The sequence below is a fragment of the Tachypleus tridentatus genome, chromosome 4, assembly GCF_004210375.1.
Source record: "Tachypleus tridentatus isolate NWPU-2018 chromosome 4, ASM421037v1, whole genome shotgun sequence".
In the NCBI taxonomy this organism is placed as follows: Eukaryota; Metazoa; Arthropoda; class Merostomata; order Xiphosura; family Limulidae; genus Tachypleus; species Tachypleus tridentatus.
Genome location: NC_134828.1, coordinates 62,852,068 through 62,872,689, shown reverse-complemented (window position 1 = coordinate 62,872,689; position 20,622 = coordinate 62,852,068). Strand labels below are relative to the sequence as shown.

General features: G+C 30.9%; 1 protein-coding gene across 7 annotated transcripts in view; it reads right to left on the bottom strand.

The window, feature by feature from the left end:
• Positions 1–20,622, bottom strand: part of LOC143249271 (lysine-specific demethylase 4A-like) — a 71,862-nt gene that overhangs the window by 37,310 nt on the left and 13,930 nt on the right. For 4 of the 7 annotated variants that reach the window (XR_013027702.1, XM_076498809.1, XM_076498811.1 and 1 more), the window contains exons 3-9: positions 19,833–19,992; positions 13,747–13,922; positions 12,512–12,635; positions 8,125–8,359; positions 4,798–4,901; positions 3,972–4,109; positions 1,240–1,418 (exon numbers count right to left, since the gene is read on the bottom strand). Coding sequence is in view for 6 of the 7 variants with exons in the window: in XM_076498809.1 (XP_076354924.1) it covers positions 1,240–1,418; positions 3,972–4,109; positions 4,798–4,901; positions 8,125–8,359; positions 12,512–12,635; positions 13,747–13,922; positions 19,833–19,970 (1,094 nt within the window). In the remaining variant the exon portion in view is untranslated. The remainder of the gene's footprint in view (positions 1–1,239; positions 1,419–3,971; positions 4,110–4,797; positions 4,902–8,124; positions 8,360–12,511; positions 12,636–13,746; positions 13,923–19,832; positions 19,993–20,622) is intronic. The other 3 variants (XM_076498810.1, XM_076498812.1, XM_076498813.1) reach the window with 3 other exon arrangements.

Genomic DNA, 20,622 nt, shown 5'->3' with positions numbered 1-20,622 from the left:
TATTCCCAGGTCATTTGCAAAAGCTGCTTCAGGAATGGCCAAAGAAGCTGAAGGAGAGGGACAGGACCAAAGGAAAGATGAGACAAACAAAAAACTTAGGAGGTCAGAAAATGATGAAAGTGAGCTAATTCCACATGAAACTCCAAGGAATCAAGTACACTCCCCAAAAAAGGGGCCATGCACACAAACCAAAAGTGCATCCTTACCCAAAAGATCCCAAGAACAAAGGTGCAAGGAGTGAAATTAATTTGGTGTAAAATAGGGAACGAACATCCACCTAAATCCCTCAAGAGAATAATGGATGACCTCGGGCATGAGGTAAGTGGAGGGAAAATAACAAACATGAGTGATGAGGGTTAAACAAAAGTGGGGGAACTGAGTCTGGGAAAAATGAACTGAGGTATTAGGGTATGATCTAAAACAAGAATCAAAGAATCCAACTGCAGTTCTCAGAATTATGATAAGCTAACACGTTACTCTCAGAAACACATGGAGCTGAATGCCAACAGACAGTGAGAAGATAATATAACCTGAAGAACAAAAGTCATGTAGAAAAGACATAGAAAAGTCATACAAAACAGAGGGCAAAGACATTTATAACTCAAAAAGTCCACAAAAGTAGATGGTCAACTGGTGTCAACTAAGACTGCACAGCAAAAAAGGAGGATGTAGAAGACTGTCCAAATCTTCATCATGCCATCCAGCCTTCAGGAGAACAGGCTGAGGTTCAAGAGAACCCTAAAACATGATGAAAGATTCTAACTCTCAGCAGAAGAGAATCATAACCTCCTCAGTCAAAAATGTTAAGTCATAAATCAGTACTCAGTGGACGACCAGGAGCATGGATAGTAACTGTAGTAGCAGTAAGATTAAACTGCAAATTCGTCATAATGAAATTAGTAGGTAACTTGATGCAAGTGAACCACACTGGTTGTAAAAATAAGGTTTTTGTAAAGCAAGAAAAAATTGTTTTTTCATGAAAGAAACTCAATTACTAATTAACTGCAGAAAATCAGAGTTTAATTTGAATTTAAAAGTTTCCAAAATAAGACTCAAAAAGCAGCAAACGACACCACCAAATGATTGAGTGCCAAATAAAAGAAGTGCTAGGAGAGTGTGTTGCAGTACTACTGCTGTAGAGTTGTCGTAAGCTTATTTGCATGCTATTGTCATGCACCACGTCTATACACATGGATACACGTTTATACATGGCTAGTAGAATAAAAAACATGTTCTTACCTTCTAGCTGCAACAGCAAGCTCATATTTTGATGGTGGTGGAGCAGCATATATTCGTCCAGTATTCTCAGGATGACAGCCCATATCTTTGCCTTCTTTCCATAGTTTGTATCGCTCAGGTTGAAACTTACGAACAAATACATCCATACTAATCTTCACATTATCCTTTCGACATGAACACTAGGGGGAGAAAAAATCCTCACTGCACTTTAAAAAGTTCTGAACAAAGCCCCACAACATTCAAAGTATTATACTCTATGCATAAACAGTATTTCTTAGAATATTTTTGCCTTCTATCATCCACTAAACTAATTAGTTCTGGAATTGAATAAACAACTTAGCAGACAGTAACTTGTGGAAGGCAAAATTATATCTGAAATGCTATTTATTACACACCTCTGAATTCAAGTTGCAAGTGGCAAAAAGTAAAAGAAATTTTAAAAAATTACTGAAGCAGAAAATATATTCATATGACAACAACAATAACTTTTTTTGTATGTGCTGAGTATAATATACACAAGTTTGTCTACACATTTACATACATTACGTGTTTGTACTGTACCTTTTGATACAGCATGTGTACTTTCAAAAATATTTGTCAAATATTTCGTTTAAAAAAAAACAACAGATTTTTAAATGACATATTTTTATTAAAAATATGTTTGGGAAAATAAAATCTTTCTCATTAATAGTCCGAGTGTAAAGCAATTTCATTTTATGATTAATATTCTTCATCTCAAAAATCTCAAATATTATTTGCATGATATCTAAAATGTCCTAAATATATTTCAAACATTTGTTTTCAGTTAGACTATATATTTTGTTATTTTCCATACTCCAACTATGAGAAGTCTGTCACTTGACCAATCTCACAACCATCATAAAAAATATAGGAAATATAAATTATACTTTTTTGAGTTAGAATGACTACACATTATAACATGAAAAAAAACAACAACAATGTTTAGTCTAAGTAGCTTAAGCCTCATAATGCTATATATATTTACACATTTTTTTTAATATATTGACTTTCCAGTCTCACATAACTAACATTACATAACTTGCATTGGCATGATGTGCATGCATCCAGTAATACAAAACTGACTTTTAGTCTTCCCTGTCTTGACTGTGTTTTAGTAGACTACTATTTTGTAATATACAGGCACATTTCAATTATTATACATTATATGTGTATATAGATTATTGCTATTAAGAAATAAATTATTAAACCTAATTTTCTTAAAATATAGAATAAATCAAGAAGTAAATCAATAATTACTTCTTTTTGCTATATTTGTACTCAGTTGCTGCTGAACATAGGTTGCTAGGCCTTTTAAAAACTGTTCATGGAGGCTATCAAACAAACTTTTTTTAGGTTTTATATATATATAAAACTCCAAGCAGTCAAAAGACACAACCTAACTCCTTGAGATCCTGGACAAAAGAATGTGGTAGCCTTTTCACAGATTAAAATGGCTAAAAAAACCACACTGTGGGCATTCTAAACTATTGATTAGTTATTCATATGCCATATATTGAAGTAAGTGTACATAAGAAACCATGTTCAAAAATGAAAAGATGTGAATGGGGTCAATAAATTTGATTTACTATATAGGCCACACCTCAGAAAAATAAAATATGAGGTTCTTGTTTTATATTCTAGCTTGATAATATTAGTAATTTGAGTTCCTAAGTTGTATGAAACTGATGACTTAGTATTTTAACATCTAATTTTAAACAGTGCTGCATTCAACACACCAAGTGACCGACTAAAATCTATATTTAAATGTGTTCTTCTAATATTTAGTTTTTAAATTAAGAAATTAACTCGTATACAATATTAAAGTTTGAATTATAATCTACAATTTGATTCCAAACTTACCGATACAAATTCATAAAATACGAGTTCAAAAAACATGGTGACATGACCTTTGACCCAATGACCTGTAGCAAAAGGGTTAAATTGATCAAGAATGTTTCTGAAGAAGTGTAAATTAAGACTTGGTGGAATTTAACTTGCATCTCTACTTACTAGACATAGGTTTTAGCCAACTGAAGCTACTGTGAAGTCTCATTTTTATTTTAATATTTCTGAAAGATAGAGTTTGGCATAACTCTTGAGCTATTTCAGTTAGCTTGTATTGACTGGAATCCAATTATTACCTTTCTGTTGTTTTTTTTTGAAAATGTGAAGCTTTAGTGTTTTAGGTAAAGAAATTGCATGGATGGTTTGCCCCCAATAAAATTTCTTTAGTAATATCTAATTATATTCAATTGTCACAAATTACACCTTTTGGAATATTTTACTCTCTGAGTCAGTTATTAAAGTACACAGATGATTCTGCTGCTGGTTTCAGGGTCTATATTTTTTAACATTCATTGAAAGCTTCACAAAAGGGCTTAAAAGTTTCAACTTACTTTTAACAATTTAAATATTTACAATATTCTGAAATTTTTTATAGAGTAGATCCATCACATGAAAGAAATGCTAATTGTAAATTACACAAAGTTTATATATATATATATATATATATATATACACACACACAATATTAGAAAGTGATTAAATACTGTAAAACAGTAATGAATAGTTCTCAATGGTATTTGAAATATAAACTTTTGTCCTTAGAACAAGACTAAATAATGAAAATGTAAGCAATGATTTGTTTTGAATTTCATGCAAAAGCTACACAAGTGATATCTGGGTGAAGTGACTGTAACTGAAAAACTAACTTGTAAAGCTCTTTTTCCATACTCTATCCATCGTAACAATGCAAAGTTAGTTGATTCAGCGCAGTTGAATCCATGATTGAAGCCAGCATGATAACCATAAGGGAATGTAATCATGAACTCACCAGGTTCCTGTGTTATCTGGCAACAAGGTACAGAACAATTATATTCAATTTAAACTTGTCTGGAAATACAAAAATGTTAAACAAAATGCAACAACTCTAAAATATGTACTGATGGATAACCTGATAATTATATCTATATCAATGCATTTAATACTAAATATACTGCATAAGTATAAAACAATGTCTAAACATGAACTTTCTAAAGATACAAGGTTTTGCATATCAAGTTTAAAGACTTCTGTCCAAAACTACTTGCCATTGTAAATTCCAAAAGGCTAAATTCAAACATTCTAGTCAAGAAAAACATTATCACAGCCTATAAAGAAAACATAAGCTTCCTAAAACACAAAGACAGATAAACTGGCTAATCAAAGAAATTCTTAAATTGAAATCAGTTATTACTGAATGCTGATTATAGAAATACTATATTTTCTGAGTCACAGACACTCGCACCTCTGAAATTAGTATGACCAAAGTAACGTTAAAATTAGTGTAAAAAATTCATAAAATAAATTTTGAAAAATTGTTTAGTAAGAGAGAAAGCTACTAGTTATAAAGTAAGAAAATGCACTTACATTTTTCATAATTGCTAGCATTTATATATTCATAAACTTAAAACAAATTAAAAGATTTAAAAAATTATACTTAAAAATAATTATCAGTTAAAATGAAAATGTAATCTAGTTTTTATATTACTCACTCACCTTATTAAAAGGAATTGAATATTGCTTCAATATCTGTGGAGAAATAACTGTCATCTTATGCCTCAAAAAAGCAGGACAAATTTGAAAACTGCTTGGGAAAAATCCTGTCAAAAACCAAGATAAGATACCAGAAGAAAAAGTTTATCTAAAAGTTTTTAAATACATATAGAAAAATTGATTTTAACTTTTCATGTTTAATTAGCAAAATAATCAGACGAATTCACAGTTACAAGCATCATTTCCAAAGCCTCAATTGATGAACACAGAACAGTGAATAAAGAAATAAAGCAAAATATTATCTCTTCTAGCTACAGCCTTTGTACTCAGTTGCTGCTTGATGTAGGTTGCTATGCATTTTAAAACTTCCCACATGAAGAGTATGAAACGAAATAATTTTTGTAAGCTTTATATATACAGTTGAATAACCAAAAAAAAATCACAAATTAGTATATCGATACAACAGAAATCCACTAAAATTTATCAAATTTAACAACTAAGCTGAATTTTGGTCTAACAAAATATGCAATTTCAAGCAAACTAAAAACATAAATCACATGCATGAAATACTGGTTCAAAAGAATGAGGTGGCCTCTTAACACATTAAAAAGGTTCAGAAAATTACTAGGGGGACATTCTAAGCTTTTGAGTGGTTATATACTGAAGTAACTATATAAAAAGGACCATTTTCAAAAATCAAGAGGTGAGCAAGACCAATGTATCTGACTCATTACATAAGTCATATCTCAGCAAAATAAAAAGATACAAGGTTCTTATTTTATATGCTGGTTTTACAATGTTAGCAATTTCAGTTTCTAATTTGTACAAAACCAAAGACATTGTATTTTGATGTCACAAAAATCCATTTTGAATCAGTACTGCATTCAACATATCAAATGAAACAAATATTCAAAGTTTAAATATATTTTTTTTAATATTTACTTTTAAAGTAAGAAATTGAATAATGTATAATATTAAATATCAACATCCCTATTTTATTAACAGCCCCTTGAAAAATTGTAAAAAGTATGAAATTAAATGTAAATTACTTTACAAAATCGTCATTGCTCAGATAAACCAAGTTTATCATAGTCTTCAACTTTGTTTGGTTACGAAGTTATCGAATAGAAAATCAGACCCCTCCTGCCACACCCATGTGTAACATCCTCTCTTTCATAATTCATTAACAGTTCACTCTTACATTTAACTGTATATTACCTACAACCAATAGAAACTCAACGTTTCCACCTATCAAATGATGTGTCGTATAATTGTTATGTTTTAAGCAGTTGAATTTCGATTCATTCAAGAGTATGAACAGTGTTTCCATGAGAAAGTTAACAACTACCTTGGATAAATTTGTAACTGTTGTTGCAGAGTTAGAAAGCCAGAAGATTTTTAGTTTTTATTGTTATTTGTTTATATTATATGTGTGAAAAATGGCTGGTATGGGTAGAGAAACCACTATGTAGAGGAGCGAACGTTTTGACCTTCTTCAGTCATCATCAGGTTCGCTCTTCTACACAGTGCTTCCTCTATCCATACCAGCTGTTTTTTACATATATAATTTTCTCTACAAGTGGGTTTTCTCATAACCACAGATCAGTCAATATTGTTTGAAACATTATTTAATTAAACAAAAATTATTAACTGCAAAGCTATAAGTAGTATAAAATAATTAGGATTAACTATGACAACTAAAAGCAAGAAAAACAAAGATTTGAAAGTTATTTTATTTCTTAATTTTTCAATTTTATTCTTTATTTATAATAAAAGCAACTAAAATGTAAGTGTAATGATATTTTGATGTAATTTAAGATTAGATTAAGTAAAATAAATAATAATAATAATAATAATAATAAAATGTTTAAAAAAGCATGCTTGTAGTAGTTGTAGTAGCTCGTGGATAATATAATTTGCATAGCGTAACAAGAGCTGCACGTTCCTTGAATAATTTACAACTAATAAGAATGCGAAAAGTAGTTATTCATGGTTCAAAGAGAAAAAAATCACATTTAATTATAAAAAGATAGCTAGGATAAATTAATGTGGTTTTATATTATAATATGTAGTCATTATAGAAAGAAAAAATGGTAATTTAGATTTATTTTGATTTTTCCTTTTTGTGGTTACAAGATCAGTTAGATTTACCAATCCCATTTTCAGTTAGGTTGGAGTAAATAACAAACTATGAAGTTCTACTGGAAAAAAGTTTGATATGTATTTAAGAAGATCTAGGAATTACACAAAGAAAAAAGTTGAGTTTCTGAGATGAAGAAAAGTATTTTTAATGTTAACATAAAATTACTTTGCACACAGGCAAATAATGTATTTAAGGACAAATCTTTATTATATTAGAAATACTTTAATAAAAAATACTACTTATAAATACTTGTATAATATTAAAAAATTGGCAGAATTTCAGTTAAAGATATACACACTATATTGAAAGTTGGAAGTATTAAATTTAAAATGAATTTAAATTCATACAAAGAGGTCATGCAATTGGTCTCATAAACTGACCCCATACTGAAAAGGTTAATGAAAAATTTTGATTTATTTATATGTAAAATAATTATTACCTTTACTTCAAGCTCACTGAAATTTGTGAAGATACATTAAATATATTGAGTTATACTATATCTTCTGATAGTTACAAGGTTGTGCAAAATACAGGAACTCATGTCCACAGAGTTAATCAAGATATCACAGAATTTATTATACTGTATGCATAAATATGCAACCACAATTGGAGTTGGAATGTCTACTTCAAAGGATGCATTTATAATCATTACCACCAATCTTGTTACAGAATTCTGTTTTACTTTTGCAAATCTTTTTCACTTGAAACAAGATTTCTTAACTAAAACTGGCTTCCTGCAGTCAATAGTAGTCTAGATGTGGAACTTCATGAGCTCGAGCACCCATATCTATTCCTTCTTACAGTAATTTGTAGAATATGTTTATTTGTCATTTATATGTACTGCTGCATTTTTTAAACCATCCTACCCAAAAGGTTTATTACACATATACACACCACTAAAAACCTTCAGTAGGTATTGTTAGCCATCTTCCAAGACTTAGTATAGTATAAACTCTAAAATTTTCAGTAGTCATGAACTGTTATCATGGACTGTAATGATATTCAACTTTTGTGGCAAATGTTATAATAATGTCTGACATAAGTAAAAGAAAGTACAAGACTAAAAATAAGCTTTTTCATACTTTTACAATGTTTTACAACTTTTATTCCCACAGACATGCTCTTTCAGCCTATCTTAATATTAAAATTGAAATCTGAGGCATTAAAATACACACACACACACATACCTGCTGCTAGTCTTTCAAGTCGTCGACCATGCTCTGGTGGAATAGCGTACCATGATTTCGGAGCACCAAAATGAAGATAGTTAATGCTGTATAATTCCATGTCTTCTGTGTGCCATGCAAATGTAGTTTTCCACATTCCAAAATAAAGATAAGCAGTGTTAACCCCTTCAATACGAATTCCATAGTCCTCCCCAACAAGATCCAGTATTGTGTTTAAATGATTGATATTGAATTCCTATAGAAGAAAAAATTTTACTGAGTTCTTCAGGTCACATTTTAACAATCACATCTGTAACAAAAAAAAATTACTATAAAATATGTTTGTAATGGTCAAGACTATCATTTATCACCAAATCAATAAAAATAAGTGCTAAAACATTTACAAAAGTAGTCTTGGGGGTTTGGGACTTCTGAAATTCATGTTCAATAAAGTGGTACAACTAGATTATTTTAAATTAGACAAAATATAATGAATATTTCTATACCTATGATAACATCAAAGTGAATACAATACTATAAAAACAAATGAAATTCTTTTTAGACTTAGCTTTCATTCATTATTAAAGCTTTGATGTTTCTCAAATTTTATCAAGAAAAAGATTTAACTGTTGTCATATAGTTTTAATTGCCACAATTATTAATTTTTAGACCAGAATTTTGTAAATAAAATGCTTTAATATATTTATTTTCGTTTTGTATTTATACATTATACTGATACTACATTATCATTCATTAAACTTTTTACCCATTAAATATTACCATTTACATGCGATAATCTATATTTAGATTTTTTGTTTAATACTAATTTAGAATATGTGAGACTTAACAACTATTTAAAATAGATATGGTGCTTGTGTTTATTTTTCTGCAAAAACATTACATGGTCAAATTGTTATAACTCAAAATGTTTGACAGGGCTGATATAAAAAAAAAATCACATAACTTTATTTTAATTATTTTTTTACCATTACCTTTTGTCTCAGTAACATGACTAAATAACAACTGTCATGACACAGCTAACTGTTCAAACAGCAAATAAATATTAAATGAATTATGGCCATTAGCTCTTCTTGGCTTAGCCCACACATGAATTTAAGTAAATGTCTCCTAAATGAGGACAAATTAGTTTTTTTTCTTATTAATTGTTCATGTGACAGGTAATTTTTAAAAATGTAATAGAAGATGAATTAAAAATGATTCAAAGAAATTAGTAAAACACAATGATTATATTTATGGTAATGAAACAGATTTGATGATAAAGATGCTGCCTACTAAGTAAGTTTTTCATGCAGTTGTTTAAAAATTTCCCTACTAAAATCATTGCTTTTCTACTCTTAGATCATTTTGAACCCTATGACTACTAGCTACAAATTTATTTTAGTAGGTAATGTCATTCTCATAATATATCATTCCAAAGATAAAACTAGTGCATGAAATTGCTTAAAATTTGACAAGAGCATTCCTTAAAGTATGTAGTTTCAGGAAAATAAAACATTTAATTTTGGTTTTCTTTATTATTTATCATAAAAAAAATTCATTATTCAAAGTAATTATTTCCAGTTGTGCTCTGAATAGTTTATACAGTTTTATGTGAAGTACAGTACTATGCAAAAATGTCAAGACAAACTGAAAAATTAGGTTTCAGGCTACTTTCAAAGAACAGGGGAAGGCAAATCATAGGTGAAACATCAAAGCTTTATTAATCTTCATATTTAGTATACCAGAAACTCAGTGGAAATGCTTCAGTTCAGTAAACAGTTAGTATTTTGTTTCCCCATTTGTTTTAATAACTGAAGAACACTTTGATTAAATATATCATAAAAATACCTGAAAGGCTGTTTACAGTTATTAAAACAAATGGGAAATGCTTCAGTTCAGTAAAGTTAGTATTTTGTTTCCCACTTGTTTTAATAACTGTAAACAGTCTTTCAGGTATTTTTATGATATATTTAATCAAAGTGTTCTTTTGGTTTGTAGTCCAAGTGTCTCTAATACACTCCCGTAAAGTTTCTTTGGAAGTAACTTTTGATTTGTCAAGTTTTTGATCTATCAATTACTAAATCTGCTCAACTGGGTTGAGACTGAGGCTCTGTAGGGGCTGCTGCATTATTTGATTTACTTCAGCAGCTTCTTTCTTAGCCAAGTAATTTCTGCATAGGTTGGATGAGTGTTTTGGGTCATTATCATCTTGGTAATAGAATCCTTTACTAATAACAAGTAAATCACTGGGTACACCAAGACGGGCCTGAGCGTATTTGTGCTGATCCTTCATTCCATCTATTTTGCAAATGCTTTGTTTCCTCAGCAGAAAAATACCCCAAAATTGTCACACTGCCTCCCTCATACTTCATAGTAGGTGCTATACATTAAGTAATTTTTTCACCTTTCTTCTGCCAGATGTACAACCTAAACTTTGAACCAAATATTTCAAACTCAGGCTCATCCATCCATAATACCCTTTTCAAATCATCAACAGTCCAGTTTTTGTACTTTTGAACAAATTTCAGCATCTTAACAACATTTGGAGATCAAAATAAATAAAGGTTTTTTTAACTGCTACATGACCAAATATTAGTCTTGTTGAGTCTTCTTAACTGTAGATCTGGACACTCTTCTATCATCTGGTACATTGTATTTTATTTCATGTTTGACATCAGTCTTCCTTCCATCCTGAATACTGCATAAACAAAGATACTTACCATCAATATAATTGTGTTTAAGTGTTTTACATCTTCCTTTCCTATTTTAAAATTTGCCTATCTTAGTGTCATGATTTAGGGTGTACTTGACAGTGTTTGAAGAGAATTTCAAGTCTGCAGAAATTTGTTGGAGAGTTTAACCAGCTTTATATAAAACTTTTATGCAAACTCTCAGCTCTACTCACAACTCTCTGTTTTCTTGACTATGGCTTAACAACAAATCTTAACATATGATGTTAAACATTGTCTCCATCAAAATATATTTATGGAGTACTATTAAACTGATTTTTTATAGCATATGCTAGTACCATATCAGTTTATCATCTTCTTTCTACATAGTTAAAACACTGTATGGAGTATCATGACAATTATTTCAAACCCTAAATTTGATCAGTTTGTTCATTTAAGCAGAACACATATGATATATCCTTGGTACAAGTATATGGTAATTCTAAAGAATGATAATTATTCTCACCTGGTTCATTTAACTGGCAAAATGGATCAGTGAAGCATAACAAGATCATTGAAATTTACATCTGTAATGGCAAGGAAAAATTAACCCCACACTTTTGTCCTAAACATTTTTGCACAACACTGTATAAAAATACTATTTTTACCTTACATTTCTCATATTTCCTTCTTGTAATCTCTAGAACCTCAAACTAAAATAAAAATATTTAAGGTGCATGTTTATAATTTTCTATTTTCTCTACTACATCACAAACTATATCTTATCGTCAATATACAGTGGAACGAAATGTTTAAATCACCCAATGAAAATATGTATATACCTTTCAACACTCCATAGAAATCCACTAGAATAGTTGTATTTTTCTTATACTTTCAAGTTTTAATTTATTTTTAATTTTTCTTTCAAGTTCTTTGTTAATTATCAACTGATGCCCTTTATGAAGGCATTTTAGCCAACTTCCTGCAAAGAGGCATTGCCAAAACAAGATGGAGCTCATGCAAACCTCCTCATTTATATAGTTTCAAAACCCAGGCAACAAGTTAATCTGATAAACAACTAGTAAGCCATTGAAACATGATTTTTAAAACAACTGGTATATTATATTGTATACCTAGCTTTTTCTAACAACTATATACACTTGTGTCAACTAATTACATGTACAGTGTAAATCTCAAGGCAAAGTATAGAAAGTGGGCATGGCAACTGTCAAGGGCTGGAAAATTTACATCCACTTCCATAACAACCAAGTTTGCAGACTGTAGATCTCATAAAAATTTGATCAAACATATGTACTTAATGTGTAGAAACCCCTGTACATCCCAGCTTGTGTGTCTAAGAAAGACACAGTGATAAATTCAAGATATTTCAGAGTGTATGGATGGCATAATGTAAAAACTGTAATTTATGTATTTTTAAATGTTTCCTTTGGGGAAAAAAGTGATTAAAACAAAAATAATGTAAAAATTCAAATTATAACATACAATACAATGCTAATTTTATTTCAATATATTAATAGTAAAGTGGTTTAATTAAATTTTGAATGTAACACAGTACCATATGCAGAAAGAAAGTTAAAAATGGCAAAAGAAGCCACAGGGTTAAAGAACTATAACTTCTTTCCCTCTCTTCATGATTAAGACAAAAGTTTATAAAAATGATTCTAAAATATTACTCTTTGAGTACAGTAAAAGCAAATATTCTGTTCTAATAATCTTACTTCTACATTTTTGTCATACAATGATCCAGACACATCTGCTCCATAAATAGGAGAGTTGTATGTCAAATTTTTCCAGTATTTTCTCTCCAGGTCTTCATAATCAAAATGCTTAGGAGTGCCATACCTGTAAATCAATTACATAGAGAATTAGAACTGCTAGAAGTGCCAGAAACTAGCAATGTCATTAATGGTTTATTACTTTATAATATATTCAAACAGAATAGAAATATGATCTCAGGGGCTGAAGGTAATCTTAAATGTTACCTGTTAAACAATTGTAACAAAATCCATGTTATATATACTACAATAATAATACTGTATTTTGAAAGTTTTATTTTCCACAGGACAAGTAAAGAGAAAAAGAATGCATTACCTAGTATAGAATTATTACCTGTAACACCGTGCACTATGTAAGCCTTAGTGTCATAAAAGTGCTGAATATGTTTGGAAATAGCACAATATGGTTAAAGATATATGAAATATTGTCAAACACTGGAAAAACCATATAAAGATACCTACACAAAAATACCCAATTGGTTAATTTTACAACATTATGGGAATTAGCCATTGAAAGACTATAAAAGCATTATTCAGTTTAAATGCTTTCATTCAAACATGATTTCATCCAAATGAAAGGAACTCAATATTTAGTTGATAAGTTGTAGAAAGGTCTGATTACTTATGTAGGGAATTCATCCTTACCTTTTTTCTGTACTTTTATGCCATAACCATCCCAATATAATTTTTTCAACATTTGTTGAATTAGTTGCTTCATCTGAATTAGTACCAAAATACACATCTTTACATCTTCCAATACCAACTGCACAACACTCACTTGATGCAGATACTGAGAAATAAAATTCTACTATCAAGATGACACATATGGGTACTCTGATCAATTTAATTCCTGGGCAGAAGACTATATGAAACTAAGACATTATGTAACACACATGCAATACAATCAAATATTTTACCTGCTCATCCTGCTGTAATGAAATATAATTTAAACAGCTCCACACATTGCCAAATGAGGTGCTTACATCTATATTTTGTTTTGGTTATTTCATAAGTAATTAACAGAGAAAACTTTCTCTGACTAACATGTTTGTGGTTACAGTTTTGGAAATTATTATGTGGCAAGGATATAACACAAGTTCTAACTTACTTATCATTATATTTGTGCAAATTTTATTAAAATCTAATGAAGGACATTAATAAACACAAGTTATGCTTACTTCTCACTTTCAGCTAACTCCTTAAATTCCATGACCGTCATAGCTTTTCTCTGAATGTTGTACTGCTGATATAATCCTTGGCACCCATTAACAACCTGAGTAATTGGAGCAGGAATAATGAGATCAATGTTATCATAGCCTGCTTTGCGAGGACACCATTCTTTAGGTGGGATGATCTGGTACAACAGAAAATCAAAAGCAGTCAACTTTCTAGACAATATTACTGCTCTTCAGCTCTTCCTATCATTCATAGCAAATGTATAGTATAGCTGTACTTCCACTTTACATGCTACTATAAAAGTTACAACTTACAAGAAAAAAAAGTAAATTGAATTTTTTCATAAAAGTTATTCTGAACTTTGGACTTCATTTTATTGTAACTAATTTCTTCCAATGTGTTTTTAACCACTAATATGTCTCAACAAAGTCTGAATAGTTTAATTTTATCATTTATAGGTATCATTTATCATCGATTCAATTTATAGCCAACAAGCATGAAAAATTTAAAGTCCTGAATTTCAGAGTACTTTCAGAAAAAAGAAAAACTTCACATGTAGCCTCATATGACAGTTACTGAAGAAGGTTTTAGGTTATTTACAAGCCTCAAGGTTAAGAAGTGGAAACTGGCTATTGCTTATTAATTTGGTTGCCCAGTAAAACTGCAATAGTGACAATGAAAAATTACTTTTTAACTAAATCTTTGTGTTCAGATTAAACTTGGCTAGATTTTTAACTTCTTACGGAAAAGCTTTCTTACATAGAATGACATGCCAATTTAACATTTTTATAATCACACTCAATTTGTGACTTGCAACCAAATGAGTAATAATAAATTTTCAGTTACACAGATTCCCTTGCATGGTTGAAGAAACCAGTCAAGATCTGGCCATTACTGAGTGATGAAGACACTCCAGGACAATGTTAAGATTTTCCTTACCTGAAAATGTATTTCTAATAAATACCTTCACACACAGTTTATTTATCTTCAGGTCTGCCAAAAGAGATTTGCATGCCACTAACCTTGAGGTAACTTCCTGTAAACTGCACACTACTGCATGCTGCTAAGTATCATACAACAAAAACCCTTCACTAATAAGACGATGACACACCACCATATGCAGTAACTCTCCATAAGTACTTTTACTAGTGACATTTCATTCTTCAATGAGGCAGTTTAGAAAATGTGCACAAGAAGTAAGAAGGATGTGTAGACATGAGTATAAGTCACAAATATATTTTCAAGTCTGGAAAGCATTAAGTTATGAGACAACAACACTCATCTCTAGAAACAGTTCACCTACAATCCAATCTTGACATGGTGGAAGGGCTACTGAAAACATCACCTAGATGACTCAAAGAAAAGTCACAGGTGGGGATGATAATAAAGCCATAATGGGATGGGCTGCTAATCAGAGACAGCAACATCACCAAAGGACAGACTCAATTCAGTCAGCTGTGCCTGGACATGAAGACCAAAAGGAGGAACAGCAGACTGTGTGTTCCAAAAGAGCAAATCCCACTGAGGAAGTAAGACACAACCCAAAGTGGGAAAAGAATGCAGTTTTGAAGCATACTCTAAGGTAAGTTGGAAGTGGCAGGTGTGAAGAGGGGATTCGTGGGATTCGGTGTACGAACTCTGTACTGGAAAAGAGTAGAAAGTCCCCAAGCAGAGTTGAAGACCCTGATGGTAAACAGGTTCCAACATCTTCAAGGCCGAGGTCCTGGCAGAACCAGAAACACAGGTCCAACTGATGTATTGGCTGAGAGCAAAAATGAAAGTAAGAGGAGTGGAAACCACTACAATTAATGCAGTGTGGTTCCAGTTTGTAATCGTAAGCATTGCAGTCTTTGCCATCACAATAAGCACATATCAAAGAACCAAACATAATGCCTTTGAATATCCAAACTGCTGGCACTGAAAACACTGGAGATGGTTAGAAATGTATATTCATACCTTACAATCTAGATAACCTGCCTTGACACAGACAGATGGATGTGGTGATGTAAATGTCAAAATTAAGATATTAGTCTGCAGCATAATCCAATCCTTGTGAGTGGAGATACAGTGCACAGCAAAAATGTTTTGACTTAAAAAAAATCACCAATGATTTCTGACTCAGGGATGTTCTTCAAATCCCTCTCAACAATTACTCCTCAGGAAGAATTCAAAGTAGCATGAGGATTAATCTCAATTAAATTCAAAAGGAGTTTGGTGTGTTGTAGTATAGAAGTTTCTACCAAACTGTCACCAGAGCACAACATCCCAACTGACCTAAGTAAGCCAAATAAGCCCCTCTAATTCTCTTCGAATGAAAAAAAAGGAGATATGTGCCATAAGAATTCCTCAGATAACAAATGAACAATGTCTCACACTCAAGACTAAGTATAAATCACCACCATTTGAGAAATCATGATGTAAAATTAAAGCTTTTGAAACAAATACTAAAGAAAACAAAAATTAGTTTCATTTATGATGTAAATCTCAACAAAAAGAACACAGACCAGAATTTAACATTTCTGTACAAAATAATGCTGAGGATAAAAACGAAGTTTTACAAATGCAAGCACACACAGGAAACTATTGTAGATGCAGGTGGTTTTGGCCTCCTGTTGATGATGTAATATTGCTGTAGGATGACATCATCATTAAGTAATTATGCAGAAAATTATGTGAGAGTTACCTCTAGGCTAGTAGCATGCAAGTATATTTAACAGATGTACTGATAAAGATAGTTAAACTGCATGCAGAGTTGAATTAAAATCTCAGAAGTAACTGATTATCCATGAGCAGAGATTAAGTCAGTTAAATATTGGAAATAACTTTTTTTTTTTTAAATTTACACTACACAAAGACATGTGTGGATTACATAAATTATTGTTACATAAACTAAATAATTAATCAAAATTAGTGTTTCTTATTTATTAATGTTTAATTTTTCCAACTATCCAAGTAACTGAAATAATGCAATCATGTTTATTGCTATTACTACACAATTCTCCCTTTATATATATATGTTTTTACTTCAGTTTTGTTCAGGTTTTGTGATTTAAGTATCTTTGGTTCATTTATTATTACCACCTTGTCACTGTTATGGCAAAGCTACTAGGTTTACCTGCCAGTGTCATTAATTTTAAATTGCTGACTAAAGGAAAGGTAATTAGCTGACAATATCTGCTGCCAATTTTTTTATATTTTTTTGCTGCTTCTATATTTTTTAGTTTGAGGAACTCTGTATTAATAAAATAGTCAATTAACATATTAACCCTTTTTCTTGACAGGTTGAAGATTTTACACAATTTTGAAAAATATAAAAGCTATACATACTAGAAATCTGAATTTACTATGCATATCATTATAAACTTTGACAAGTTTTTAGTACACATTACAAACCTTATTTACACTAGGAATCTGGATTTTCAATAAACTGTTCACATCAGATCATCCCATAAGTGATGTCCAAAAATTAATACAGAAAGTACATCATCATTTCTGTCTTTGTAGAAGGCTTTAATGATTAAAATATGTAATACGACGTGTATCAAAATGTTCAGACAAATAAAAGAAACTATTACAACTTCACTTTTTCAGATCAGTAATCAAATAAACTCTTATGAAGATGGATGTGTCTGAGGAGCACATTAGGCATATAATGCTTTACAAGTTTGAAAAAGGCAATAGTGCAGCAGAAACTACAAGAAACATTCAAGGTGTTTATGGTGTGGAGTCTCTCAATGAAAGAAAATGTTGTAGGTGGTTTCAAAAGTTCAGATCAGGTGACTACAGCTCAAGTGATGCACAACATTCAGGTCGTCCTGTTGAGTTTAATGATGACTTGCTGCTAGCTGCACTTGTTGAAGATTGTGCTGCAGTTGAAAAACTAGCAGAAGCTTAATTCAACCCATTCAACAGTTCACTGTCATCTGCAACAGCTTGGAAAGGTGTCAAAACTTAGAAAATGGGCCCCCATGATTTGACAGAAGCCAACCTTAGAGCAAGAGTGGACAGTTGTACTTCTCTGCGCTCTTGTGAAGATAACTCACCTTTTTTGAACAGGTTAAGTGGCTGGAGATGAAAAATGGATACTTTACAAAAATGTTAAGTGCTGCAGACAATGGCTCAATGCAGGTAAACTGGCAAAAGCACAGCCCAAAATGGACCTCCACCCACCCTAGGAAAATCTTGTTAAGCATTTGGTAGGATATTGTTGGTGTAATCCACTTTAAGTTGCTGCAACTCAATGTAACGATTACATCAGACTTTTACTGTCAACAGCCAAAATGCTTGAATGTTGCACTGAAAGAAAAGAGGCCTGCTTTAATCAACTGTAAAAGTGTTATGTTACACCACAATAATGCATGGCTCTTTACAGCAAGGATCACATTTGTAAAGACTGAAGAGCTAAACTGGGAAAAACTTACATCCTCCTTATTCTCCAGACCTTACCCCATCCGATTATCATTTACTCTGAAGCTTGCAGAACTATCTTAATGGAAAAGAGCTTGAAACACATGAATATGCCAAAACTACCCTCTTTACATTCTTTTCCTCCAAACCTCAAGCATTTTAAAGAAGCAGCATTCAGAAGCTTATGAATCATTGGAGGGAAATAATTAATAATAATGGAACAAACATTACTGATTAAATAAAATTAAAAGCATTTGAAATCCTTTTTCTGAACCTAAAATTGAACATTACTTATGGAATGACCTGATACTCTGTTTGTGAATATCTGAAACTTTTACTAAGACAATCCGAGTGCAATATAATTTCCATGCTAAGAACAAAAATTTTCATTTATCACTTTTAAATTCATTTACATAAACTTTAGAAGCTAAATAAATATAAACAGTTTATAAGATAAAATAATTTTGTCTATTTTCTCTACCCTAATGCTAACCATTGCTGATTCATCACTATACAGTAAGATGAAATTCTGAAAATTTCAACTATTTACCTTTTGACATCCAGTTTATTTTTAATTTCATGTTTCTATTTCCTGGTTTGTACTATGTACACATTTTATTCATCTCTAAAAAACAATACATTCCAGTGGAAACATATATGTAGCTTCCTGAATACCAATGTACTGTGCTGTGTGAAAGTATGTAGGGTCATTCCATGTCAAATCATCCACATATTGGAAAATTTTCAGGTATCCCCTTCAGAATGCCTTGAAAAAATTCACATGTGCTCATCTACCCATATAATGAAAAGATTAGATTGCCAAAGATTAGATCAATATCTCTAATAGTTTCTGATTTATAACCCTGTAAAATTTAATTAGTTTTTTTATTTTTGGCAAATCCATTTTCAGGCAACTTTGGCTGCTTAAAGCTGCAAGAGTAATGGTGGTAGAAGACTGCAATTTGCTACACTGACTGAATTAATCTTTAGAATTCAAAAAATGTTCTCAAACCAAGCTTATCTCTCTTAGGATTTTCAGAGTGAGGCTGTAAAATCACCTGAAAACCCAAAATCATAAAAAGCATTGGTTTATTTAATAAGCCACAGCTCTAAGACTTAATATGATACAAAGCTGAATTTTGTTTTCAAATTTCCTATAACATATCAGTTGATAAATCAGCAATTTTTGTAATTAAAAGTCTATTAGATCTCCTGTAAAAAAATTTAGTTGCATACAACTTTTTATGATTTAGCTAAAAATAGCCCTACATCAGGCCACAGTTTGACCATGTCACCAGTTATTCAGCCTTTTCAGATTTTTACCATATATTATGACATCTCTGAATATGATCTACAAAGAAATCCAGGATGATGTTCAACCTACTTTGAGTTATAAAAAATATTAACTAAATTTTACAGGGCTGTAAATCACAAATTATTAGAGATATTGATCTATTCTTTGGCAATTTTTCATTATATGGGTACATGAGCACGTGAATTTTTTCAAGGCATTCTGTGGGGTCACCTGCAGCCCCATGGATGATTTGACATGGAATGACCCTTTAAATATCTATTACACACTTGAAAAATTCCTTTTTTTTTCTCTTCATTTTAGCAACACTGAAAACAGAGTATAAAATACAAACATGAATTATTAATGTTATGTTGCAATACTTTATACCTTTGCAAGACCAGCCTTGTGTGCACCTTGAGATTCAACATACTCCAAATATTTGGTGAAGTCTTTGAATTCCTCCATTGTAGGCCGAAAAACCATAATGCGTGGGATACTAGAACAGCTTCCTGTACTTGAAGTCATGGTTGAAATAGTCTAGCTCTTTCTAGCAAAATAAAACATTTTCTTATACAAAATGGTAAACACAATTCAAATAATAAATCTCAGAAGAGAATTTACATAACAGTACTTAATAACAAATACTAATGACAATTAACTTAATGTTGTGACATTTACAGAACTATAGCCACAATTTGTTATGCATTTATTACAACAATTACATTTTCCTATAAATATATTCAAACTTGACAAATATTTAAAAAGGCTTTTAAACACACACAATGGATTGAGTAAATATAATTATTTACCAAAAATACATTTGGTTTATATGTAATAACAACAGAAGGTCAGTAGTAGACAAGTGCCACTCAATATGAAAAGTAATAAACTTTGAGATAAACCAATTCAGAAGCTTAATCTTTATGTTTATCACCCTAAAAAAAATCACTAAAGCAATAAAATACAAACTAATCATACCACATTTGTCATCATTTGCACAACAGAATGAACTCAACTTACAGCCAATAAAAAAGCCTGCTCATATATGGCAATTATAAGCAATTAGCTAGTCAACCATTTTATTTATGCATGTCTTTGGAATAGGATATACTAAAATAATATTAAATATAGATTTGAGTCATTAGAATATTTTGTCATCACTTAAAAATAAATGTAA